This window comes from Ruditapes philippinarum, unplaced genomic scaffold, assembly GCF_026571515.1.
Source record: "Ruditapes philippinarum isolate M1 unplaced genomic scaffold, ASM2657151v2 ctg2196_1_1_1_1, whole genome shotgun sequence".
Classification (NCBI taxonomy): Eukaryota; Metazoa; Mollusca; class Bivalvia; order Venerida; family Veneridae; genus Ruditapes; species Ruditapes philippinarum.
Genome location: NW_026860476.1, coordinates 1 through 27715, shown reverse-complemented (window position 1 = coordinate 27715; position 27715 = coordinate 1). Strand labels below are relative to the sequence as shown.

The 27715-nt window shown below is 32.8% G+C and overlaps 3 protein-coding genes across 3 annotated transcripts in view; 2 read left to right on the top strand and 1 right to left on the bottom strand.

Moving 5' to 3' along the window:
* Positions 1-10006, bottom strand: part of LOC132760228 (cleavage and polyadenylation specificity factor subunit 5-like) — a 34464-nt gene extending 24458 nt beyond the window's left edge. The window contains exons 1-6 of the mRNA XM_060752163.1: positions 9848-10006; positions 7315-7515; positions 6821-6884; positions 6196-6285; positions 5668-5743; positions 2680-2794 (exon numbers count right to left, since the gene is read on the bottom strand). Coding sequence (XP_060608146.1) covers positions 2680-2794; positions 5668-5743; positions 6196-6285; positions 6821-6884; positions 7315-7515; positions 9848-9951 — 650 coding nt within the window. The 5' untranslated portion in view covers positions 9952-10006. The remainder of the gene's footprint in view (positions 1-2679; positions 2795-5667; positions 5744-6195; positions 6286-6820; positions 6885-7314; positions 7516-9847) is intronic.
* Positions 10007-11488: 1482 nt separating this feature from the next.
* Positions 11489-21825, top strand: LOC132760240 (granzyme M-like). Its single transcript, XM_060752178.1, has 9 exons — positions 11489-11569; positions 12573-12750; positions 13523-13604; positions 16273-16420; positions 17052-17155; positions 17823-17960; positions 18849-18873; positions 19291-19461; positions 21429-21825. Exons 1-9 carry the CDS (start codon positions 11536-11538, stop codon positions 21686-21688), a joined length of 1140 nt encoding a protein of 379 aa, XP_060608161.1. The 5' UTR covers positions 11489-11535; the 3' UTR covers positions 21689-21825.
* A 618-nt stretch (positions 21826-22443) lies between these two features.
* On the top strand, positions 22444-26663 carry LOC132760243 (aminopeptidase N-like; the record flags this gene model as incomplete). Its single annotated transcript, XM_060752182.1, is given in 6 exon segments — positions 22444-22456; positions 23039-23252; positions 23494-23649; positions 25449-25566; positions 26029-26149; positions 26509-26663. Coding segments are annotated over 6 exon segments (777 nt in total), but the record flags the coding sequence as incomplete, so codon positions are not given.
* Between the last annotated feature and the right edge of the window lie 1052 nt (positions 26664-27715).

The window sequence follows — 27715 nt, the reverse complement described above, 5'->3', positions numbered from 1 at the left end:
TGAAATTACGACTACCCTAACAGTCTTATTGTTTAGTTCGTATCTTTCAAAATCAGAAAATCGAATGAGACAGTGTCATACTAATAGCATTAACATTTTCCTTCCTTAAAGCATTTTTATGACCCTGCCTTTAGTCAAAATGAAATAAATGTAACAAGTTTTTTTCATTCAACCACTTATACTTTAATATTGAGCATTTTTTTCTTTAGCAACAGAATAAAAGCAATTTTTCATTGCAGATTCATATATTATTAATATCCCTGGTGTAAGAAAGAAGATATATTTTATTTTTTTTCGAGACAATCAAAAACATCACAAATTTCATAAACATCTTTTCTTATCTTGATGATCTTAACTATACTATATGTATTACTATTTCATACGCACAAAAAAAACAAAAGATCTCTGTTTTGTATTTTTCTTTTAAGTTTAGTTAAATAATGAGCAAGAATTCAAACTACTCCCAGCTTCTTTTTTTTTGAATAACGACAAAAAAAAGTACAACAAATATCTGAAAGTGCTAATATACAATCCAGTCTCACGAACACAGTTACAATTATGAAATTCACTTATAACACCATACCAGAGGCCCCTCCATGAAAAGTCTGGCCCGTGTTTAAGGCCACTGCAAAATTAAAGCTTATCCTGCAGTACAAGAAAGATATTTCTTATTCAATATATTTTGGTTGCAAATGCTGTGACATCTGGCATGTCTCGTTAATCATATAACAGTAGAGTCTACCATGGTAATATTTTGCCCTTTCCAGATTCACGTTTGTTTAAGGTAGTCTTAATATAAGGCCAAAATAATTCAAATATCGGCCAATACCGTAATATATACGTAATTTCCGGAACCTTACTTTTTCAAAATCTTCCTATTCAATAACTTTTAACCGTTTATAACCAGAAATTAGTATATAGAGATAAAGGATGAGTGATTGTAAATATTCTGATGCCAAGGATTTTGAAAAACAAAATAGCTACTTCCCCCAATTTATCAAATGTCAGAGGAATGTATTCATAAACAGGCATGTCTGTAACAGACAAAATATTGTCTGTTAATTATACAAGTAAAATGTGCGTAGAAAAATGATTGTCACAAATCTTGTAAATCAGACAATACCTTGTTATTCATATATTGTACAAGAACCCAACAGATTGATATATGTAACAAGATACTGGGGCGCCTTTCACCTAAAAATAGTGATCTTTACGCTTATAACTCTAGTCATAAATTTCTGTATCAACTTTTGCTCTTTTCAAAACTGACAATGCGTATTCTGTCCTGTCTTTATATAATACTTCATTCTAATTTGCTTTGAATTCCCATGATTTCCGATTTTTTATTAGAATTGAACACTAAAATGTAACCTATAATATTAAAGATCATTGTATAGAAATTACAAAGTAAAATTAATCAGATTTGTCAGTTGTTGCATTTTTGTGGTAATATGACTAACACAATAACCTTCATTCTAAACTAGTATTTTAATTTTATACTTTCAAAAAAATTGTATTTTTAGATTTCCATACAAGTCATGTATTTTAAATTCACATAGATAGATGCAAGTATATGAAACACGAAACGAAAGACACTGGCTAGTGATTGGCTAAAGCAAGCATGCTGAACATTTTAGATATAGATCTGTCAACATTTTTGATTTTGCCTTACATGATTTTTTTTCTGTATTCTTGAATAAAATACATATATGCATGTATTATTATTGTTTCACTACTAGAAACAAATGCAAACTGTTCTTAGAAATAGTTTTTCATATTTTACATGTAAAAGTAAATATTTCATAATGAGGTTATTACCCTGACATATATTCATATACAAAATGAATTTGCAACTCCACACGTAAGAGAAGTTTAACTGGAGACAACTCTTGATTTTTTTTCCAAAGTGACCTCAACGTAAGTTACTTCCCCTATGACAATAAAACTTCTTTTTTTCAAATAGAGAACTTCAAATAAGTAATGACAATTATTCTTAACAATACTGCAATCGTGTAGCAGGTGACACAAAAACATGATATCACTTTAGGCACTTAAGAAAACTACTGACCTTTCGTAATCTAACTCAAAATTACTGGCCCCATGGTAATAGAATAAAATGCATTCAATTAAATCCAAATGTTCATAAAACTCCTTGCCATAGATTTGCGGCCATAAGTCGACCAAAAACGTTTGCCAAAATTGTCCATAAAAATCAACTTGACTTATGGTCGAGTTACTAAAAAATATTGATCTTATTACGGTCTTTTTTGAGAGTTCTGAAAGCGGTGATGCGGGCTATTTTTCAGTACCGATTGGTAAAGAAACATAGACATAATGTTGAAAGATTACGAACTATGGCAGCGTATCTACGGTATTTCAATCACTTGAAATGTAAACCAGAAAGCTTGAAATTCCTTAATATTTTTTTAAGGATATGGAAAACAACTGAGAAATTTTCTCAACTGCAGAAGAAACAACTGATCATTTGCACACATTAATACACTGCACCGTATTTTTTGAAACTTGCATCTAAAAGTAAATTCTGTAAGTTTAGAGGAGGCTCAAACTCATAATCCCCAGATTTAAAGCCAGACACTAGCATACAGTGCTTCCACTGGATCGCAGGGCTTTTATTCTGAAATTCCTCACATAAAGAACCTTGATTTATAGACTACTCACCTGCTAAGAGCCTGTGGTAAACTTGAGATTATTGGACCATAACCAGATGAATTGTCGTACAGTTCAAATAATGGAGCTGCTACTAACTTGTAGTTTCTAGGGACTGCAAATAATGCTGAAATATAAATATTTACATTACCATCTAGAAACAAACAATTATCAAAAATAGCATATTACTTTCCATTAATTTTCATTCTAGACTAAAATATGAAAAACAAGAACTGTTGTTGGAAACAGACAAATGTCCCCCAAGCAGGGCCCAGTAGAGCAACCATGATCTTGTATTAATGGCATGTTTTACAGGTCATCATAAAAAGAGTGTTACAAGAATATATAAACATTAACAAATACTTCCTCGTATTCTCAGCTTGCCAAATTATTTATTAAAGCATCCATGAATGAATGTCAAAGATATGACAAGACACAAGCATCAATGTACTATCTTGACATTCAAGTTTAATCATCACCTTTTAAACTGTCAACCTGGCATTTGCATGTGTTGTTTTCCTAATGTGCCACAGAAGTATGCCTAGTTATTTTAAAATTCCTTCATGGATGACAGAACTGATGACTGGGAATAACTATCAATATACTTTTATGAAACTGTTAACCTTAAAAGTCCTAGCTTGACCTTGATCTTTAAGCAACAAGTTCATCACAAACTGTTTTAAGAACCATATAATTAAGCCAAGTTATCACAAAATCTGTCACTGAATGACAAAGAGACATGTACCGGACATGACTATCAATTCACTGTCATATCATGACATTTGACATTCAAGTATGAACTTGACCATTTGGCTGCTGTGTAAAATTTTGTTCATTACATATCATCTAAATAAACAACATAATTATGCATAATTATTTAAAAGTCAATGAATGAACAAAAGAAAACAATCTATTCACAGTCATCACATTTAACATACAGGTGTGACCTTGACCTTTGAACTGGATATCAGGCCCCTATGCTTGACACATCATCATCATGTTTTAACATATATGCCAAATTATTATAAAATTTGTCTTGTTGACAGGACACCACTTTCAATGCATTTTTATGAAAAAATTCATATCATGACGTTGGAATACATGTGTGACCTTGACTTTTGCATGCATCATCATTACATCTAACAAATTTATGCATAACAATTTTTAAATCTGTCAAGGAATGACAGAATTGTACTTTTATAAAAATTCATATCATGACTTTTGATTTACAAGTTGACCTTGACCTTTGAGATAGGGACCCGATTCTTGCGTGCTTCCCATTTTCATTATATCCAAAACATTTATGCATATAATAATTGACATTTTAGCTTCAGATCTAGGGCTTGCACAGAGATTGAAAATTCCACTCTTCCACTTGTAATTACGAGTAGAATTTTAGAGAATTTAATGCAGGATGAGTAAAAGGAAGTTGCATGTACATTGGATTTAGAAGCTACCTGCTCCTGCAGGACGAGTGACTGAAAATATTTTTCAATGCCTGTTGCACATGACAAATTGCCCAAAAGTGTTGCTTATTTCTACAAAATTATTTTAAATTCCATCCATAAATGACAAAGTTTATTCTGTTATTGCACTAAGGTGCACAGACACTTTGGGTTTGGAGCTCAAAACGCCTTTAAAATCCAAATAAAATGCATATTAGTCAATCCTAGCTTTGCCGTGTGCAAAATGCGCAGCACTTTTAGGTTTGGGAACCACATAATCGGATGGCTTCGTTCATAGCCGACTGGCACGTTTGAATTTTTCGAAAGATTTTGTCAATGGAGGAAAACGGCGATAATCTTGATGTTTATTTCGGCTGTTGCGTTGTTTATATTACCGTTGAAGTTTAAAATTGACCATCATTGTGAAGAATTATATCTTCTGTGTCGATGCACCAAAGGATTATGTGAAAATATTGGAAATGGAATAAAATACAGGGTGATTATGACTAGTGATGGAAATCGGATGAAATTTGTCCCAATCGATCATCGGTTCAATCGGATGGGACATAATCGATAACTTTTCGAATTAAGTCGCGTTAAAAAGAAATAGGGGATTAACATTTCTTCACAAGGCACTTGATTATATTTGTAACATGAACTTCATTTAGCACTTTTCAACACAGTTTTAACCTTATATAGTCATAATTTTACGAAATATATTTCATTTTTCAATGGATGTCAAATAATAGCATTCGCATCACATTATATTACTATTGTTTACATCGCGTATTGATCCTGTTCAACTCCCAATTGTCTCTAAGATAATTTTTTGCGATCGGCGAGGTGTTCCTAAAAGAAAATTACCGTCAGAATTAATTCCCTTTGATGCTTTAAACATTTTCGACGACGTCGCGGAATAAATTTTTGTGAATCGATTATTGTCGCTTTACATACCAATAACCGATTATCGGCAACTTGCTACAACCAGAACATCACTAATTATGACGGTAGGGGTGCGGATTTTTTCCAGCAGATGTTGAAATATGATTTTTTTTCAAAACGGCTTATATTAAGTTTTTTTGATATATATGATCAGTACATGTGCTGGGATTGACAAATATACATTTTATTTGGATTTTAAAGGCGTTTTGAGCTCCAAACCCCAAGTGTCTGTGCTAAGGTGACCATATGCCTCCTTAAATTGGGATGCATAAAAAATCAAGCATATGGTATTAAACATTTTAATGTTGAATATATTGTGCTGTAAGTTTGATATAATAGTCATATAGGGTAAAGTCAAGAGCCTTAGCTAAAATATGAAATATTAGCATTGAAAGTATATTGACGGTCTCATCATACCTGGTTGACAATTATGTACAAAAATTATCATAAAACATGCAACATTAAATGATCTTTAAAAGCATTAAAAGCGGTCATTTTCCGAATTTATTTTTAAATTCAAATACATAATTAAAGAACTATTTCTGCTTGAAGAAAAAAATCTATAAACCTATTTCTAACTAAGTCTTCAAGGCTGATATACAAAAAGACTTACCTTTCTCTGGTAATTGCACAAGGTAGAGTTTTTTATGTTCTTTAGGTCGTGTGATGTGAGCAGGGATGTATGGATACTGAAACATTAAAAAAAAAACATCCAAAATTTATCTTAACGCAACTAAATTTATAATAAAACTTTATTACATGCTTTTCGGTGGTGCGCCACTCATGAAATATACCTTTTGGTGCTCACTCGGTGAAATATATTCTGAACTAAACAAATATCCTCTATATCATTTTTTTCTTCACTAGGTTACAAGATTGCTTTACCTTGGAAAAAAATAAGGAACAAAAATTAAGTTTTCATTTATTTCAAAGATAGTAAAATCTAAATTTGATTGATAAAACCCTTTCAATTCTTAATGTAATGATAAACAGATCTTTGCTTAAAATCTCTTAATCTAAAAAAATTAAAGCAAAACAAGTCAATAAATTATACAAAATTTGAAAGCAGAAATAATGAATTAAAATATGATTTCCTTCCTCCCTTCCTTCCTTCCTTGCTTTCTCTACTGTGTACACATACCTGAGGGGGTTCAAAGTTTGGTCTCCACCAGTTACCTATTGTTTCTTCGACTGTCCATTCCATAGGAGCACCATCTTGTCTCCCCAATGTCTGCAAAAAAATCACATCAAATAAATTAATTTGATAAAGAATAATATAACAGCATGGTCCTGATATCTTATGACATTACAATCATATCAGGAATGTCTAACTCTTTAACAGGAATCAAATACAATTTCAGAGCCTAGCTGCTATAATTATTGCCAATCAACTTGTATGACAGGTATTAATTACCCAGCCATTGTTTGCATTCCTATGCTTGAGAATATCATATGCTTTAATTGTAATCAATAATTAGAAGTATGAAAATATGCCTCACCAATTTGTTTTGTCTGGAATCTTTCAAGACCAGATAGCATGTGATAATTTCACAGAATATACTTACTTTAAGCTAGTTGAGTTATCGCCCTTTCCATTTGTTGTGCCTTCTATAAGACACTTGTAAACACTGACAGCTAAAAATTTTTGACTAAAATTAAGACTGATATACGAGTCAAAATCCAAATGTCTCAAAGATTTTACGCAAGTCCCTTTAACTTGACTTACCGAAGTTCTGCTGTATTAGTCATTAAGACATAAAACCTACCTCTGTCAGAAGTCTTTTTAAACCTTCAATTTGGTCTTCTTTATTCCGCAACTCACCTCCTGGTCTGAAAAATTTGTTAAAACAAAGCATTAGGCAATGCTAGACTACTCTCTGATTACTTTTTTTTAACAGTAGATTATGCAAAGAAGAAACACATTTTTTTATGATTTGTCAACTTTGTTTTCTTGAATAAAGAAAGAGGTCACTAATTCTGGAGTTTTTTCCATATTAAACCTAACAAGACCAGTAAATGTATTAATTACTGTTAATATGAAGTTTAAATTAATTGTTTCATTATATCATCTGGAGGCAAGTGGCTTTAATAAAACTCAGAATCCAATAAATAGTCATTACAATATGTATTTTTTTACTTTTAGAGTTTTTTGAAAAAGGGTTAGCTAAAGTGCATTAAAAAGGATACAACTGTAAACTCTGCTATTCCATGATAAGGTTCACACTATTCAGTTTAAATTAACAACATATAAATAGCTTACAATTTAAAGAATGTTGTTCCGAGCTGTAGAAGTAGCACATGTGGCAAGCCATGTTCATGTACAATCAAAACCCCTTCAACAGATCTGCGCATTCCAAACTTGTCAAATTCTTCCCGCATACGTGAAAATCTTGCTGGCACTGATGCATCTTTTTCATATAATGGATCTTTTGTTCCAAATGTGTAGTTAGTTAGAGGATATCTGTAATATCATAAATAGTATTAAATAGACAAACTAATATAAATGTTATGGTTTATATCCATAGTCAGTAGCCTGTGTATGATAAACTTTTGTCACAGTATATGGGCTAATGGAGATAAAGGAAATAACATGAAGGGTAAAAATACTGAACTTACCACTTCAAATGGCTACATTAAATTCATTGGTTTACATGTTAACATTAGCGAGGTCTTCAAATATCAAATTGTTTTACATTGATGTCAATCTTTTTTAGCAGAAAACTGCACTGAAAATTTCAAGTTAATAAATATGATTTTAAAATGACAATCTTAAGAGTTAGATATATGTAGCAGGAGAGGTTTTCTCCCCAGCAATACATTACAACAGAAGTACAAAATGTACAACCTGCAGGGCTCTCAGTAGGGTCAGAATTTCACGAGTCAAAGACTCTTTGGCCAAAATTTTCATGAGTCAAATCATTTTTTTCTAGTGTCATTTGACTACATGAATCATTTTATGTTACAAAAATGACTGTATTGGAGGTCATTTTTGGAGATTCCAAAGTCTAAATTGACAGAAAAAATGCCTAATTATAAAACAAAAAAATGAAAGAATAAAATAAGCAGCAGCTTTTCTGATTAAATGTATAAAATATAAAAAAAAGTATCTTTACTGGTATGCTATATCATATCAATTTTAAATACCAAAATGTACCAGGAATATTTAATGGAAAAAGAAATAAGAAATGCACAGGTACTCCAAGTAAATCAAAGACGTATTATAAACCTTTAAAAGCAATCAATAATTGACACCTCAAGTATGTAATTCTTATCAGTTGTGTAGAGCTATTTTTAATGCTGTCAAATTGCAGCCACTGAATTGTCGCGCTTCAGTGCACAAGCTATAAACAATTGCCGTGTGTAAAGCATTTTATACACGGCTTATACTGCCTGTTGACATTTTAATGAGTGTGATTTGAACATATGTAGGATTTGATAGGTAATTAGGGGTGGATTTAAGGTAATTATTATTGCATAGCTGAAAATCCCATGTGGCAAATTGACTCTTGAGCAGATTTTATCATGTGTCAAATTTGTGCATTTCCCGATTTTCACGAGTCAAAACCCGGATCCCCGTGTCAATCGAGAGCCCTGAACCTGGTTTTGCAATTTCCACTCTATACTGTACACATGCCACTTTCAAAATCAAATGTATACCCTGCTTTAATTCACTTCAATTTGATTCAATATCAGTCTAATCAAAAATAGTAAAATAAAATGAACGCCTAATTTCACAGTAAAAGTAAATCAAGCTTGTTTTGAGGCTTTGCATTTTTCATATTAGATTTTTCTATCTGTAAATTTACAGACATTAAATAGGAAAATAGTAGAAGTGACATTAAAATTCAAAACCGCAGGTTAAATTGAATAAGTTTACGTATTATTTGATTAAATGTATCAGTACTAAGGCTCCCACGTTTACATTTTTTTGTAAACGTTTACACGATTGCTAAGAACCGAAACGAGACCGTTTAAACGGTGGTACCTCTATGTAATATACACACCATGTATTTAAGTAGCCAAATGATGTCTTTCTTTCTATTTTTTATACATGTACAAATAAAGAATGTGCAGGGCTCATCACGATTGAGTCAGCACACATTTTTTGCATTGTAACCCCCTTCTTTACCAAAAATGTATTATGTCACGAGCAATTTTGCACCGTAATGCTGTGTGGAGGGTTGTAAACACCTATTTTCCGTTTGTTTACTTTGGAATAAACCACTAGAATTGATAAAATCCATGATTACAGGCAATGATTAAAAAAATTGTAAGACAATATGGTCATTTCGATTAAACGGTAAACAATATCGTAAACGTTTATGAATGAAAATCGAAATGAATCCGTTTAAACGTGTAATCGTGGGGGCCTTAATCAGTACATATGGTAAGATTCAGAACAATTTTCAATTTTAACAAAAATTTAAAAATCATCATACAAAGATGAAACTCACTCCATTGCCTTTGTAAATATAAACAATCAATAAAACAACTTGTTTCAAGCTGCGGATTTTAGTGTAAAATTAAAAACAGCAAATTGCACATTGAAAAACATCAAATTGCACATTAAATATCTGTAAATTTATGGATTGAAAAATCTTTCAATTTCTTGACTATCTATAAATTAACGGAGAGTGAAATCCTAGGCCTGCTAATTAAAGCAATTTTAAACAGAGCCTTTTTTTGTTTTTCTGTCTTCAATTTTCGCGAGGTTTCTCAGAATTATAGTGTGAATTATTGAAATATTTGATACAGTGAAATAATATAAAGTCCATAAAAACATAAACAATTACAGATTAATCATTCGATTTGATTCCTGCCCTTGATTTTGAAGAGATGGAAAGGAATCACTCCTTTCTCTTTTAGGCCAACCGGTTGTTCTACCGTGGGACGCCATTTTACGAATAGTTAAAATCCGTATATTTACGGTACAGTGGCGTGTTTTCAGGTTGAACACCACTAAATGGCTCCCAGACACAGATGACCCTTGGATGTTTCATAGGGTCTTGATATTGCTAGAAAAGTGTACATTTGTTATTAAGGTAAGAGTTGAATTTTAACAAAAAGTTACTTCATATCTACATCTACATTATACTGCTTTAAAATCGTTAACGATTACACTAAGCAGGCACGTTGTCTGGGAATAGCCGTTAAAACAAATGTGTTTAGTGCAAATTTATAGGTATAAGATAAAAGCAAGTTAAAAGAGAACTACAAGACTGAGATAAAAAGTTAAAAGCAAAGCTGACTTAGAACTGGTAAAAAGGATGCAGCTTCCCAGTAAAGAGGCCTAATTTAACTGGGACTAGCTTGTAAGGACACAGGTAGGCAATTCCACAGACGAATACTTCTGAGGAAAAATTGAATAGGAATGGCATTGTGTCCTTGAATATGGTATTAGCTAGTGGTGTCAGATGGTGATGGTCGACCCTCACAAGATTGTGTTGGATTTTGTATAGTAGGGTAACAGAACAGTATTCTAAGTGGGGCCTTACATAAGTTTTGTAGGCAGATTCTGTAACCTTTTTGTTAGAAGTTTTGGCATTTCTTTTTAAAAAATCAAGGTGATTTATTTGCTTTTGCTGTCATGTTATTTATAATTTTGGTCCAAGATAGTTCTTTACTAATTGTTACCCCTAAATATTTTGCAGCCTATGTTGATTTTAGTTGTTGACCATGTAAATTATAAGGGAATGTTAATTATTGGATGTTTCTTGCGGCTAATACCAAGGGCTTCACATTCATCTGGATTAAATTCCATAGACCAATCAGATTTCCAGTTTTCAAGACTGTTGGGATCTTTTTGTAGGGTTTGTGCATCTTGGGTTGATTTGATTGTTTGGTATGCTATTGTATCGTCTAATAGCATATAGGCAAATAGTCTAACCTTGCCCGTAACACTTTCAGGGAGATCATTTATGTAAGATAAGAAAAGGCAAGGTCCCAGGACCGAACCTTGGGGGACACCAGAGAGAACAAGTTTTACTTACGTTGTTGAGAACTTCAGAAAATGTGATGGCACGAAGAGCCTGAATCATTTTGTTGAGTGGTCTTTTTCATTTTAAAATGTCACATATTTCTTATATTTTAGGTGTCTGTTTGTGTGGCTTTGAACGTTGAGATGGTTTTGTGTTACAATAGGCCTGACTAACACTTTTTTTATTGTGTCCTTTATGTTATTTTGTGGTGTTTTGTGTTGTTGTATGTGTTGTTTTGTTTAAATCTGTGTTCTTTTCAATTTAAAATTGAATATATGCCAGCAAAATAAATTACAAAATGTTGTTTTTTCACCTTTTGACCATTTATGATACACTCTTTAATTATGCACCTACGTCACCCGGGCACGTTTATTAAAAATGACCAGGCCAAAGAAATTTTATATTGCCAAAAGGTATATAACATTTTAATTAAAAAAATGATTAACTGAAATGACAAAATAATACTATTCAAAGCTTATTCAGTATATAATTATAGCCTAATTATGAAGTTAGGGATATTTGTATTGCTGTTAAAATGTAAGTTCTTCATATTATTTTGTTGTTTAATTTTAGTCCTTTTATAAACTATCATGTTTGTTTAGCTAATATATTTTCAAAATGAACGTCACTCATGCATTTAATATTAAAAGGATACTTTTTGTTGTATATAAAATGTATTTTCTCAAAACATGATGAAATATTATATATTTTCATGAGCCTGAACTGCGAATGAAAATATATGGAACTTTTTTCCTGAAAATATTTCCACATATCCGGTAAAACGAAAAATAACCTTTTTTTCATTTGACCGTTTAGAAAAAAGCAATGCAAATGTTTTACTGTACCCAAACTTGCTATGCATCTGCAATTGCACAACGCGCAGTTATATATTTAAAAAACAGAATGCACAATGGTAGGATACTATACGTCATGGCGACCTGCAACAAAATGCTCTCAATACAATTTACATTTTATTTCCATGAGGCCGAAGGGCGACTGTAAATATATGGAGAGTTTTCTTGTTTCCTGAAAATATTTCCATATCCTGAAAAATAAACATTTTTATATAATTTTACCATCAAGAAAAACAGAGAAAATTGTTTACGGGGTTAGGGTTAGGGTTAGGGAGTTGTTTACCAAACCACAACCTTACTACACATTTTCAATTGCACAGCGCGCAGTAATATTTGATTATTTGTCAGCGCCTTGCACGTTTACAAAATTTATCGAAGCCATCTTAAACTGTTTTCAGACAACATGACTAGGATTATTGTATTGAAATAGAGTAAATGAAATAATTGAAACTACCGACTGTCAGAGAAAAAAACATTTGAGAGAGTAGTCCCAATTTAGTAAATACGAGTTTTACTCCGCGCACTTTTTTATGAAAACGAATATAAAATATATTTGACTGATTAAGCATCATATTGGGTGGATAAGAATTATTGTTCATACATTAACCAGAATCTGTTGCATACTCATATTATAATTTCAATCATTTAGTAAAATATTTTACTCCTGTCGTTTTAATCTTTTCCAGTCATCACCTTGGCATTGTGCCAAAACAATGAAGAGGAAAGAATTAAAAATGGCGAAGAAGTTTCTGGAGGAGACTTTTCATTTGCAGTAAAGTTACAACTTAATAACAAACACATTTGCAATGGCATACTTGTTGATAGCAAATGGGTGGTTACTCTGAAAAATTGCGTTAATAAAAAGTAAGACTATTTTTACCTTTTATATATATTTAATTTGCATCTCTTCAACATTTGAATGACCCATTTAATTCATTATTACAACGTTACATGTAGGTATATTGAAGCTAATAACCTAAATAAATAGCGTCTGATTTTTGTTACACGTGCACAAATTTTACGAAACCATATTAACCGTAAACAATCCCAAATACTGTGACAAATTGCATGCACGTAACATAACTGCAAATACAGCGATTGAATATCTGGAAGTTTAACGGATTTAAACAAAATGCCCCCTTTACTCTGGCACATATAATTTTCACCTTGTAAGGGTATGAATGAGTACCGTTATGGCGCGGTTAGTAAAGAGCCATGGGATATCTGTCATCACATTACTGGTGTCAGGATTCAAAAGTTCGGTACAAAAAATAGAGATATAAAACAAATGAGCCGCGTCACGACAAAACCAACATAGTACGTTTGCGACCAGCATGGATCCAGACCAGCCTGCGCATCCGCACAGTCTGAACAGGATCCATGCTGTTCGCTTACAAACCTTATTACAAGAAGAGAAACTGATAGCGAACAGCATGGATCCTGTTCAGACTGCGCGGATGTGCAGGCTGGTCTGGATCCATGCTGGTCGCAAACGCACTATGTTAGTTTTGTCGTGACGCGGCTCAAATCTTCCGGCACCAACGTCATCATCATACAGTAAATAGTTGTCTAATTTTTTAACTAAGTATTCCAGCATGCTTTTTACCATATTTGAAAGGGTTTATTCTAATTATAGGAAAGTATCACAGTATAAAGTGTACATGAGCTCTTCACAAAGCAAGGGTACAGATGTAATGCGCGAAGTGACGAAACTTGAGGTAATGACATTTGTTCGTAAGATAAATATATTTGCACTCACACAATAGTATTCCTTTGACAATTATAATACATGTACACATATATGTAACCTCTGGTCTTTTATAGCATCTTATAACAACCAATTAATTTTAGTAGCACGATAAAACCTTTGGGCCCGTTGTGTCTGTTTCACTATTTGTGGCAATAGAACACTTTGTGTTCGTTCAAGTGATATACGAGGACTGTCTCACAAAGTCGTCATCAATTGCTTAAAAGCAAAACTATGACATTCAAGCAAAAACGTGTTTCTCCATCAATGTTAAGGTCTGAAAAATGCGCAGTTTTTGGCTTTGGTCGCATACGCACACCTAAGATCTGTATTTAATTTAATGCCTCGATCAATAGTTAGTAGTGTATGCATAATTTCTTGGGAATAATTATTCTTACCAAAACAGAGTTAAAATCTACCTCATGTTGTGTCGTTGATATAACAAATACATGTATGTTTACGGTGGTTTTTGTATGATTTTTACTTCATACGTTCATATTGAAAACAACAAGAATGTTTTGCGAGTGTCATAAAAAATGTACAGGTTACAAAAAATAGCAAATGTGGGATGCCTGTACTCAGGCGATCCTGAATAATGAACCAAGTTAAAACATTATTAATGAGAACAAATATCAATCACTTTGCAGAATAGCAGAATTTGTGACTTTCAATCAAATTTACAGTAATGAGAGTTTCTAAAAAGAATGTGATTTTTAAACAAGTGCTCGGCCATCATCGGGTCCCATAAACTTATGCTTATAAACAATAATAACGGTATAAATGTTATTAGATAATGAGTTCTGATGATTCGTCTTTGATTTTTTTTCTGTAATTATTAATTTGAAAATTACAGCAATACACAATTCAAGTAAAAGATATATATTATTTGAATGATGATGATTAGAATTTATGCACGCCCTTTAAAATAAATAAGAAATACTGAACATGCTACAATGTTATCATCAATGAAAAAAAAACTATAAGGAAAGGAACACAAAAAAAACACAGTCAGATAACGGTTATGGCGTCATACGAAATTAGAAGCGAACATAAGTTTAGAACTTTTACTTCTAGTTCTTATAAAACCTTTAAACTCCAATATAATGAGCACAATATCAATTTTGATATTTTATACAATATTTGACATTTTTGTTCAGGACTTTTACAAAATATACCAAATACATGTCTAGCATTTTTAGTGCTTTAGGGACAGAAGATTTTAATTAATAGTTTGAAACATAATTATTATACATGTATATTAACGGCATTCAATAACCTACATTAAGATAATAATGTTGAAATATTTTATTACCAAAGATATTCTTTTTATCTTTTTTTTCTTATAACTTTGATAATTGCAAATACAAGCAATATAATTTGGTAGTTATGTATTATCTTGCCTGAATGTTTGTCAATAATTATCAAATGATGTTATAAATTAACAATTAAAAGGGTTAAAAGGTAAAACATGTGTAATGATTAACGTTTATTGCAAAAATCTGCCTTAAGCTATGACATGTTGCAATTCAGTTTATCAATTGTAATAATAATTAAGTACGTCAATTTCAAATTAACAATTTTAAAAATATATCGATAAAATTATGGTGTAGTTAAAATCTAAATAACTGCAATATTAAAACTACAAGCAAGTTTCTTGAAAGACTACTTTTCCTTGCGACAGATGGGAGTTTTAAGACATTAAATGACATAAACAATGCTATGAATTATGATATATTCCTTAAGAAACGATAATCATTCAAGCCGGTGCTAGGGGGCATGTGTGGGATGTTGCACTTTTTAACTATCTCACATGTACAGACACAATCAAACTGAGTCTGCAATTTTTATCTAATTTTGCTGTCTTTAATGCTTCCGAGGGATCACTTTTTTCCAGATATTTATTAAAAACAGACTGGTAAACGTTTTGAACTCAATTAACAGCATATCAGCTTTAATAAGGCTGACTTAATTTACTGGAAAATACAAAATACCCCTATAGAAAGCTGATGCACATGTTGCGTTGCCCTGGTTATTAAAGAGCATACAGTTCGTGAAAGAAATAAATTTTTAAACTAAAAGTAAAACTCACTTTCAGAAGTAAATATACCCTTTCGAATAATATCAACCAAGTTTGTTTTTATGAACCAAGTAAAAATAGACAACAAGAATCCACGAAATTTTTAAAACATACCTCGTGCATAAAGACAGCAAGCTTTCTTATACAAATATATAAATATTTATAATCGAAAAAAAACAAAAAACAAAAAACACACACACACAAAACAAATTATATATCATATCAACAATAATTTATTTCAGAACCTAAAATAAACGATTATAAAGATAACATTATCAACAAAATTATGTATGCTATCTTTCACCCTACGAAAAGTTGAATGATATGAAAGCATGCATAATATATGTTATATATATATTTATACAAATGTACTAATCATTTTTTGTTTCTAAATGTTTTTATTCTTAGTACATGTAACTGACTCTGTTACATATATAATTTCCTGTTGTCAACACGACACAATCGTTATTGTGCGATAATTTCATAGTTTAGTACTGTAATTCAATTTAACACTACACACTTTACATTATAATAAATCATTGTATGCTAAAATGTTTTTCAGGTTCCAGACAAGAAAAATAACGATGTTATAATGTTGGAACTGAACAAGGAAGTTGATGAAAGTAATGATAAAGTGACAGCTTTAGATCGTTTCAGTACAGCGAAACTTGACAAGAAAATGACAAATTGCAAAGTAGTTGGCTTTACTGGTGAGTATGCTGAGTGAAAATTTGTCGGTATATAGCTCTCGAAACGGCTATTCCCGTAATTAAAATACTCATGATATAGATTATTCAAAGTTTGCAACAAATTATTGAAAAAAAACTTATTTCAAAACATCAAACGTTTTACGCATGTTTTTTTTTCTATTACTTGCTTCAACATGTTGAATTTAGCCGTTTAAGGGGTTTCATTACTCAGTCTGATTCTATTTTTCTATGTTTGAATGGGATATTTTAATAAATAAAATGGCAGTGAACAATTTACATGTAATTATAAAATGAGCCGCGTCACGACAAAACCAACATAGTGCGTTTGCGACCAGCATGGATCCAGACCAGCCTGCGCATCCGCGCAATCTGATCAGGATCCATGCTGTTCGCTTACAAACCCTATTACAAGTAGAGAAAATGATAGCGAACAGCATGGATCCTGTTCAGACTGCGCGGATGTGCAGGCTGGTCTGGATCCATGCTGGTCGCAAACGCACTATGTTGGTTTTGTCGTGACACGGCTCAAATACTCAACTCGTTGACAGTGAGAGACTACGAACGACGTGAAACCTTAGAATTTCCTATTTGACAACAATCCTAGATATGTTGTTTTGTTTTTTCCCCCCAGAAAATGGGAAGCGTCATAGTGAGGTAGCAGTTTCGTTAAAGTGGAACAAATGCAAAGGAAAAGGGAAACTTTGTTTTGGTACGAAAACAGGATCTGTTTGTAAGGTAAGCTGCGTCATGAATAAGTATACGAGCACATTATTTCGACTTTAAAAGCACAAACGCGTTTAAGCTCATAGCTGTTCATGTTCATGTTTGTGTATCTACCTTTCTGCCTTTTCTTTATATTTCTTGCAGCATATAGATGACTTTTATGTTTGAACTTACATTATTTTAAAGTAGATCCTATCAATTTGATCAAAATCGCCCTTCTTTGTACCTGGTGTATCTTTGGAAAGGGTTTAGTTTCAGAGATCATATGTGATTGACATATACATGCATCAATGGTTTGAATATTCTCATATATGAATGTTTCATAATCCAATATGTTCAAAACATCTGTTGATGAAATTGTAAATTTATACATGTTAATGTTCGTATACATGTATTTGTTTCTACCAATGTCGATGTTTTTACTAAAGTGACTGAAACAATTAATGTTTCTACTGCATTGGTAGGAAATTGCTATATTCACTTGACGGTTTCCGTTCGTTGTGTCGTAATGTAATCAGAAGAAACAAATTCAGTGCTCAACAAATATACTACAGTTACCATCTCATTTCTTCAGTATAGCTGTACGCTTTATGAAAATATATTTAGTGTTTGATGATAAAAACATTTCGTTCAACCTTTTGTACTATTTACTAGTAACCTATAACATTTATTGTTTTAGGTTGACAACGGATCCCCAGTAGTCTGTAAATATCAGTCAAAATGGTACCTCACGGGATCATCGTTCGTCAACAAAAAGTGCAGTAATAAAAACATCAAAGGATTTAGACTATCGTACTACAGCAGTGCCATAAAGAAAGTAAGAACGCTACAAAATAATATAATGTTTAAATGATTAAATTTGTTTTCGAAACAAATTTATGTATAACTTATAGTCAGTAAATCAAAGATTTACGATTTACCATTACGATTTAGTTACGTAAATCCGCCAGTTTTGCCTTCGCTCTATCAAATATTTCACGTTTTGCTTAAATACGATTAAAAAACAGTAGTAAAAGAATTATTTAAGAATTTTGTGTAAAGTAAACTATTAAATAAGCTTAAGAAGTTAAGTCAGTGTAATGCAATAAGTTCACAATAAGGGTGATGAAATGCTGCTACTAGAATATTACCGTTTATTACCGTTGGAAGGCATTTTCAGTCTTTGAATTGAATACATGTACGATATTTCTTCTGAAAAAAAAAACAACAAAAAAAAACAAAAAACAAAAAAAACATTTATGGAAAAATATTTAAATTAATTAAGAGTTTAAATTAATTAAGAGCATATTATATGCTTACTAAGATGCTTACCTTGGGAGGAAAGCAGTATTGAATGTGAAATTTGTTGTGTATGTTTTGTTTGGTTTTACGGCACACCAACACAATTCAAAGAGTATTGTTCAGAATTGTTTTCAGATCTATTTTATCAAGCATTGTTGATTTTTTTATCTTAATGTATAAATATGAATTTGAAAGGAACTTTTCGTTTCAAATAAATCAATGATTTATATTTATGCACATTAATCTTTGCTGCGAATTACCTGAGCATGTACCGACTTGTTTTGCTAACTCTCAGAATAGAGAAAACAAATTTTAAAGTATTGCAGAGATTACAAAATAATTTATAGAACATATGAACAAGTTGTGATTTATACTTTGAAGTGGAAATTCAGATTTCATATTGATTGTTTACACTCTATTCTAGGTTATTGAGGACAACGAGGAAAAGGGTACTTGATTTAGTATATTTTCATTATTCTAAAACGTCAAAATAATAAATAAATAAATGAATAAATAACAATTAAAAACACAAAGAGGATGGAAGACGTTGGTTTTCAAATAATTTCATCTATTATCTTGTTAACAAGATAATGTGTAATACATATGTCGGGTAACGAGTTTGAAGAAAGGGGAAATGAACATAGTACACACATATATTCTGTTATCATTATATGCTTAAAATGTTGTCTGCATCATAAAACTTCATATGGATTTAAATAATTTCTCCTAACACCTTACACTTCATGCATGGCATTATTTTATATAGACTTATAACATAACGGGAGTTTGGTAAATGTACTGATCTTTAGTGAATTGAATAATTTAAGGTGATACATGTAGAGCATGTAATGTATTTTTCCTTTCAGGATGTGGAACCGCTCCGGATATTGATAACGCAAACGTTCTTTTGTCTAATAGAAGTACAGACATTGGGGCTCGGGCTGACGTGAGATGTTTCCAGGGATACATTTCAAACAAAACCGTTCTTAATTGCTTAGAGTCCCGTAAATGGGAAACAACAGAATGTACAGCCATAGGTAAATGCAAAGAGATGTTAAATATAATCAAACAATAGCTACTTTTATTACTTAAGAACGTATCATTATTTTACAAGTTAAGTACAGAACTGTTGTGAACAGCATGAGATGTTTAATCCAATAATTTGTTGAAAAAGCAGTCCGATATTAAAAACAGATGATCAATTCAGACAGTGTCAGACAGTTTATCAAAGTTTGAAATTTAACATGAGTACCGTTTAGTAAACATATTTCATGCATACTTGTACCATCCAAAACAAATTTAAGATTATGTGAAGAAAGAAATTATATTAGTAAAAATGGCAGAATGTTAGAATGAGTCTGATTTTCTGTTGACAAGCGTTACGCCTCTTTGCCTAGCAGTATTCAATATTTAACATTGAATGTTTTAAAAACAAAACATATGTGTGAAGTTGGCAGCCTTGCGGCCCGGCGGCTTGAAGTATGCGGCCTAGCGGCCAAGCGACCTTATATCCCTAACATACAAATTAAATGGCTTAAAATGAAGTTTTTAAGACAAATCTTTTATAAGACATTATAAACAGAAAAATATGAAATCAGAATTTCAGAAAAATTCAGTCAACTTTACGACGGGAGATTTTTTTTTAAGGTGGCGGCCGAGCGTTATAATTCGAAATGAATATAATGAATATAATGGTACAAATTTCCTCCACATTCTTAATTATGTTTCTTCCTTATTTTATCTTACTAAAAATAGTTATATGTATACAACAGTTCGGTTGTATTGATATCTGAAATATATAATAATATACAAAACTATACAGCAAATGAAATATATTTTAAAATTCCAGCAATGTGCATATTTAAATATCTGTCCTTCTTCATTGACTTTAGAACAATAATGCATATCAAATTGTCTAAAGTTGCATCAATATTTCGAATAAAGAAAGAATTTAACAAGTGCATGTATATGGCTGTAGCAATTGAATATATTTTGCTTGAATGCCAATCTAGTAATACCCTTCTATTTGATACTTAAAATGCCTGAGTAGTTAACATATATTATCTTTGTGATTTAAAATTAAAGTTTTAAAGTGCAACAGCAATGTTATTTTATTTCTATTTTACTTTTTCTACGGGGCAAAAGGGTATTATTTGAACAAATATCACCTTTAGGATTTTTATGAAACAATGGTTGTCAAAAGATGTACCGTGTCAACAAAATGTCTATAACTTTGATGAATCAAAAACTGTTCTGAGAGTGTTTTTTACTGTTTATATATTTTGAGATGACAAGATATGTCAAATAATGTACCAAAATTTCATTAAGTGCTGTTTTGATTGTTTTCACAACTACAAGTTTAAAAGTTAAGGTCGCCAGACCGCTTGGTCGCTAGGCAGTCAGCTTCACAAAAATGATAAAATCAGAAACTTTTCTGAAATTGTATTTTGTCTGTTGATATATCTTTTTTAAACACAATATGTCTTACAAACTTCATAAATAGCTGTTAAAACTGTTTTTAAAAAGTTCTGAACAACTTTAAATGCTTGGGCATCTAAGCGTCACGCCGCAAGGCCGCCATCTTCACTCATCTAAACAATACGCTTGTAATAGCGGCCTGTTGTATCATATAAGCGATTTACAATTTCTTTTAATTAATAATTCAATTTTTAAAAGACATTTAGATAACGGCAATGCATTGTATAGAGTAAAGTTTAAGTTTTTATGTTAAATGTCATTATTCTCAGAACTTAGGTGATAGGAATGTCAAATCTATTCATATGTGAATACAATCTGTTGCCTGCTATGACCTATTGGGGTTTTATAAATGGATCTACACGTGCTTGAAATAGGTATGGTCATGGAGTGTATGTCTGGAGAGTGCTGGGACATTAACATAAGACACAAAGAATGTTGCTTTCCCATAAAGTAAGCCAAGAAAGAGAGGAACACCTTTTAGTGCTTAAAATGATGTTTACGTCCATATTGAACAATTTTCTTTCAGAATCAAAGGATTACGTAGTTCGCCTTCCACAGGACTTTGACCCATTACTTTATGCTATCGAATTACAACCTGACATCTACAATAATACGACTCCTGATGATTTTACTTTGAGTGGCTCTGTGACGATAGAAATGAATTGTTTGATCGACACAAGTATTATAACTCTAAATATATATGGGCTGTCTATAGACGGTAAGCGCTTTATATGTTGTCTTAGGACACAGAAACATTTGAGCCGCGCCATGACAAAACCAACATAATGCGTTTGCGACCAGCATGAATCCAGACCAGCCTGCGCATCCGCGCAGTCTGATCAGGATCCATGCTGTTCGCTTACAAACCCTATTACAAGTAGAGAAACTGATAGCGAACAGCATGGATCCTGATCAGACTGCGCGGATGCCCAGGCTGGTCTGGATCCATGCTGGTTTTATCATGCGGCTCATTTGCGTTTTGTTAAAATACACTACTACCTACTCACTACGTGTATTTTATTGTTCGTCTGTACACAATTCGCATTCCAGCTGTAAAAACGTCTAAAGTTTTAGTTGCTTCTACAAGGCTCCATCTGTGTCAGTTCGAATCAATATAACTTTATTCCAGTTGAATGTGTGAAAAGATGTATGTTCGATAAATTTGTACTCATTTGAATAGTTTAATTGCCTCTGTCTAATCTTCGTCGGAAATGATTGCCGCACCAAGACTAACAACTCGACATTTCGATGTACGTTACTCGAATGCTCTCAATTTAAAAGTGTGTGTCTGGTTGACATAATTTAAAAGTGTGTGTCTGGTTGGATATAGCTCATATCGAAGGAAGAAATAGCTTTTAAGGATGATGTATATGTATAGATGGTTCACAGTTTAAATATCTTTATATTATAATAAATGCATTTCAGCACTTCTGAAATCATAATGTATACAACAATCGAACGTTCATAATTTGTAAAAGTATCTGATTGTCTTTAAGCAGCATGCCTTCAGATTCATGCTAGTTTTCAAGATATTTTTGAAAATGTATTTAAAACGTAAATATTTACACATTGCTAACGTATACTTTATGTTTATTATAAAGGCGTCAAAATAAGCAAATAAAGTCCTTACTGCGTTAGTCACGTAGTAGAAATATGGTGATAAAAATACTGCAAAATCAGGCATAAATTGCAGATAACATTTTGATTATTACTTGAATTTTGATCTTTTTTACTTTTCATAAAAATTTAGTACATTATTCTCAAATTTGATTTGCTTGAAATAGCTCATTTAGAGGCATGCAGCTTAATGGATGTATAATGTAAACTGAATAAATTGTTGAAGAAGAATGATATTACATTCCAACTTGATGTGTAATGTTATATGAGCCGCGTCATGACAAAACCAACATAATGGGTTTGCGACCAGCATGGATCCAGACCAGCCTGCGCATCCGCGCAGTCTGATCAGGATCCATGCTGTTCGCTTGCAAACCCTATAACAAGTAGAGAAACTGATAGCGAACAGCATGGATCCTGATCAGACTGCGCGGATGCCCAGGCTGGTCTGGATCCATGCTGGTCGCAAACCCATTATGTTGGTTTTGTCATGACGCGGCTCATATACTCTATATTCAGGACCAATCGTTGTGAATCTCGAGGGAAGCTCAGAAAACTTGTACAAGAAACATGTGATTGAGAAAGAGCTACAGTTTTTATACATCTTGACAAACCAATATCTTAAGGCGGGTAAAAAGTACGTGCTCAGCATAAACAAATTTGATGGCTTTTTAGGGAGTACCATATTTGATGGATTCTTTTACGCTTCTGATGTGGAAGGGGGTAAAAAAGAGTAAGTATACAATCTAATGATTTTATCAGCTAATATAACTCTATTTACGATATAATTCTTAATGAAAAAAACTGTTGTTCATTTGCACGTGGTTCTGATGCAAACTTATTTTTTAAACGTTAAAGAGATTCGAATTTAAGAGTATTTTGCTTCTGTATAATTGAAATGATCAGGGGAAATTGTTCTGCAGGTTTCAACTTATCGAGTAATTCTTAAAGTTTGTAATATTGTTTGATTACAGGTATTTTGCCGCAACCCAGTTTCAACCGATATCTGCAAGAAAAGCGTTTCCATGCTTCGATGAACCAGCGATTAAATCCCAATACGACGTTACTCTTGTGAGGAAGAAATCAGTGTTATCGTTATCCAATATGCCACTTTCTAATTCGACAAATAGGTAATGACCAAGCTTACATTTTTCATGTCTCTTATGACATTTTTGTGTCGCCGTCCGGACGTCTCCCCGTCCGTCCGTCGGTTTTTCCTTGTCCGCCCAATAACTTGAGATTCCTTTGGCCCACAGTCTTCATATCTTTTTTGGCATGAAGGTTAGTTATGATTATTTGATGACCCCTATTGATTTTGGGGTCACTGGGCCAAAGGTCAAGGTCACAGGGGCCTTGACTTTAAAAAGCTTGTCCGCCCGATAACTTTAGATTCCTTTGGCCCACAGTCTTCATATTTGGCATGGAGGTTAGTCATGATAAGTAGATGACCCCTATTGATTTTGGGATCACTGGGTCAAAGGTTAAGGTCACAGGGGCCTTGACTTAAAAAACCTTGTTCGCCCAATAACTTGAGATTCCTTTGACCCACAGTCTTCATATTTGGCATGGAGGTTAGTCATGATTAGTATATGACCCCTATTGATTTTGGGGTCAAAGATCAAGGTCACAGGGGCCTTGACTTTAAAAAGCTTGTCTTCCCAATAACTTGAGATTCCTTTGGTCCACAGTCTTCATATTTGGCATTGAGGTTAGTCATAATTAGTAGATGACCCCTATTTATTTTGAGGGCACTGGGACAAAGGTCAAGGTCACAGGGACCTTGACTTAAAAACCTTGTCCGACCAATAACTTGAGATTCCTTTGACCCACAGTCTTCATATTTGGCATGGAGGTTAGTCATGATTAGTAGATGACTCCTATTGATTTTGAGGTCACTGGATCAAAGGTCAAGGTCACAGGGGCCTTGACTAAAAAAAGCTTGTCCGCCCAATAACTTGAGATTCCTTTGCCCCAAAGTCTTCATATTTTGCATGGAGGTTAGTCATTATTAGTAGATGACCCCTATTGTTTTTGAGGTCACTGGGTCAAAGTTCAAGGTCACAGGGGCCTTGACAAAAAAAAACTTGTTTTAAAATGTTCACATTTGAAGCATGGAGAATACATATCTTAGCAATGCACTGGCTTAGTAACCTCAGATTTGGCAGGGTGGTTGTCCTTGAGTTCTAACTTGTCACTGTCTAAAAAGTGGTATGCGGGGGTATTCAAGCCATGATCCAGCCATGAGAGTGGCAGTTCTAGTTATAGTTGCCCCGTCTACTCCTCATATGCCACTTATTTATTTAAATGATGTTTTTTTTTAGAATTGAGCGTGACCTTAAGTAGTTGCGCAAATTACAGGGCTTTTCTGGTTGAATATTTTGGCTGAGTTATGGACCTTGAATAAAAACATCGATTTGGCTTTAACAGTATATATATTTATTTAGTCTAAGTGAACGATAAAATACCCAAAATACTATACTGGAAGCGTACTCTCTCCTTTTCTTTTAATTAGTCTGTGCTCTTATTGAAAATCGAACAATTTTGTTATATTTCACATTGTATTTAGAATAATAATTATAAATGCCTATAATGTAAAGTATTCATCCTATGCTGTTTTTTTTTCTTTGTTTGTTTGAAAATACCAGTCTGACCTTGCAATTTAAATAATTATAATTTAAGCATTGTTTATGGGAAATATACTTAGATAGAAAGAACATGTTATTGAAATACCAAAATTTATAAAAGGGATGATCTCTCCCTCAGAAGCACTGACAGACCAAGTCATATCTCATATTTGCTTGGAATTTGCCGATACCAGTAACAAGATGTTCGTATTGAACTTGAGATGAAAACATGTAGATCGACTGATATTGCTGATTTATTGTTGTACTTAACTTTTTATGACAAAAGCGTTTGTTGAATATTTTAGAGGCAATGATTGGATAGCAGATACATTTGGAAGAACTCCAAAGATGTCTGTGTACCTTCTAGCTTTCGTTGTTGGTAACTTTGGGCATCTGGAAAAGACGACAGCAAATAATGTCACAGTAAGACAATTCTCAATCTTTTCACACACACACGCACGCACACACGCACGCACGCACACACACACACACACGCCTTCACGCACGCACACACAAATAAAATAAAACTGAACTGAAAAATATAGATAACAGAAATTAAATTTACTTAAATTATTATTTATAACTCGTGGCTTTTTCGGTAGTTAAAATGTTATGAAATGTATGAATTAAATGGTGCACTTTCTCTTTTTTTTTGCAGTCTAAAAACATTGAAATACCTGCAACATTGTATGTAGTTTAATTTAATTATACAGCCGTTTTAGGTGAAAAGTACTGAATAATCCGCAGTTATCCTTTTGTATCATCAGAAATTCTTTGAGCGGTCAGTCTTTACTAATAATTATCAGTGCTTGATCATTACTTGCTTATGCATCTTGCAAAAAATGTTTATGTATTTCAATTTACTACTTTTCTTATCTTTTTCAGTTTCGCACATGGTCAAAACCTAGTGTTATCAATAAAACAACGTTCGCTTTAGATCTAGGTGTAAAATTGCAAGAACATTTTGTAGATTACTTCGGAATATCTTACCCACTTCCGAAGCAAGGTAAAGATTGTACCAAATATTTTGCTTGCATTTAGAAAAAATGTTAACGGTGTATAGATGTAAGTTCGACCACCATAAACTGACAAAATATTGAGAAACAAAAACACAAATTAAATTATTCAGGCTGTACTTGTTTATACTACATACTAAGCAGTTCTAACGTTAAAAATCCACATATATCTATAGTTTATGGACTGTCTAATATTGCGATAAACTTGTAACATGAATATTGACGCTTTTAAGTTGCTTTAAAATAATTATAAGCAAGACAAGCGTACAATATGAATACACCGTGAATTATATATAATTATTTAAGATAATGTTATATGGTACAATAATAAATTATAACAAAACTGTAGACAATATTGCGATATCAAATTACCTTGCGGGTGGAATGGAGAATTGGGGACTTATAATTTATGCCGACGATCTGATGCTGGTAGATTTGGACAAAGATTCCCCTTCGTATGTACAGTTTGCAGCAAGGCTAGTGTCCCACGAGATTGCCCACATGGTAAATCTTTTTTATATATGCCCGAAAGGGCATATTATGTTATAACCTCTGACGTCCGTCTGTCTGTCTGTCCGTCCGTCCGTCTGACCGTCCGTCCGTTAGCAATTTGGTTTCCGGAGCATAACTTAAGTTCCATTTGGCCTACAATATTCACACTTCATAGGATGATTGTCCATATTGGGTAGAAGACCTCTGTTGAATTGGGATCAAAAGGTCAAAGGTCAAGGTCAGTATTACCTTAAAACTGAAAACAGTTTCCGGAACAAAACTTAAGTTCCATTTGACCCACAATGTTCAAACTTCATAAAATGATTGTAAAAAAGATCCCTATTGACTTTGGGGTCACAAGGTCAAAGGTCAAGGTCACTGTTACCTTAATGCTGAAAACAGTTTCCGGAGCATAACGTAAGTTCCGTTTGGCCCACAATGTTCAAACTTCATAGGATGATTGTCCATATTGGGTAGAAGACCCTTGTTGATTTTGGGGTCACAAGGTCAAGGTCAAAGTCACTTTTACCTTAATACTGAAAATAGTTTCTAGAGCATAACTTAAGTTCCATTTAGCCCACAATATTCAAAATTCATAAGATTATTGTGCATATTGGTTAGAAGCCCCCTATTGATTTTTGGGTCACAAGGTCAAAGGTCAAGGTCAATATTACCTTTAAACTGAAAACAGTTTCCGGAGCATAACAAAAGGTTCATTTGGCCCACAATATTCAAACTTCTTAATTGGTTAGAAGACCCCTATTGGGGTCACAAGGTCAAAGGTCAAGGTCACTATAACCTTAAAACTGAAAACAGTGTCCGCACAATAACTTAAGTATTAATCAACCTACAGCTGTTTAATTTAATAGGATGAACAGCTAATTCCCATGTCTTACAAATGCTTCATCCTTACTAAAAAAACACGTTCGGGCATATAATGCCCCTCCTAGCGGTGCTCTTGTGATAAGTATATATAGTTAAATATTGCTTAATTCTTTATTTTTCGAATTGATAAACCTGCAAGGTGGCCACTTGTTACCTCGGCCTGATAAGCTATTTCAACT

What these genes read in the sequence shown, in the direction of transcription:
- LOC132760240 (XM_060752178.1), top strand. Translation starts at nt 11,536, where the DNA reads ATGAAGTTAGGGATATTTGTATTGCTGTTAAAAT. An exon ending in TGAGGACAACGAGGAAAAGG is followed by an intron (nt 18,874 to 19,290) that starts GTACTTGATTTA and finishes TTTTCCTTTCAG; the next exon opens with GATGTGGAACCGCTCCGGAT. An exon ending in AACAGAATGTACAGCCATAG is followed by an intron (nt 19,462 to 21,428) that starts GTAAATGCAAAG and finishes ATTTTCTTTCAG; the next exon opens with AATCAAAGGATTACGTAGTT.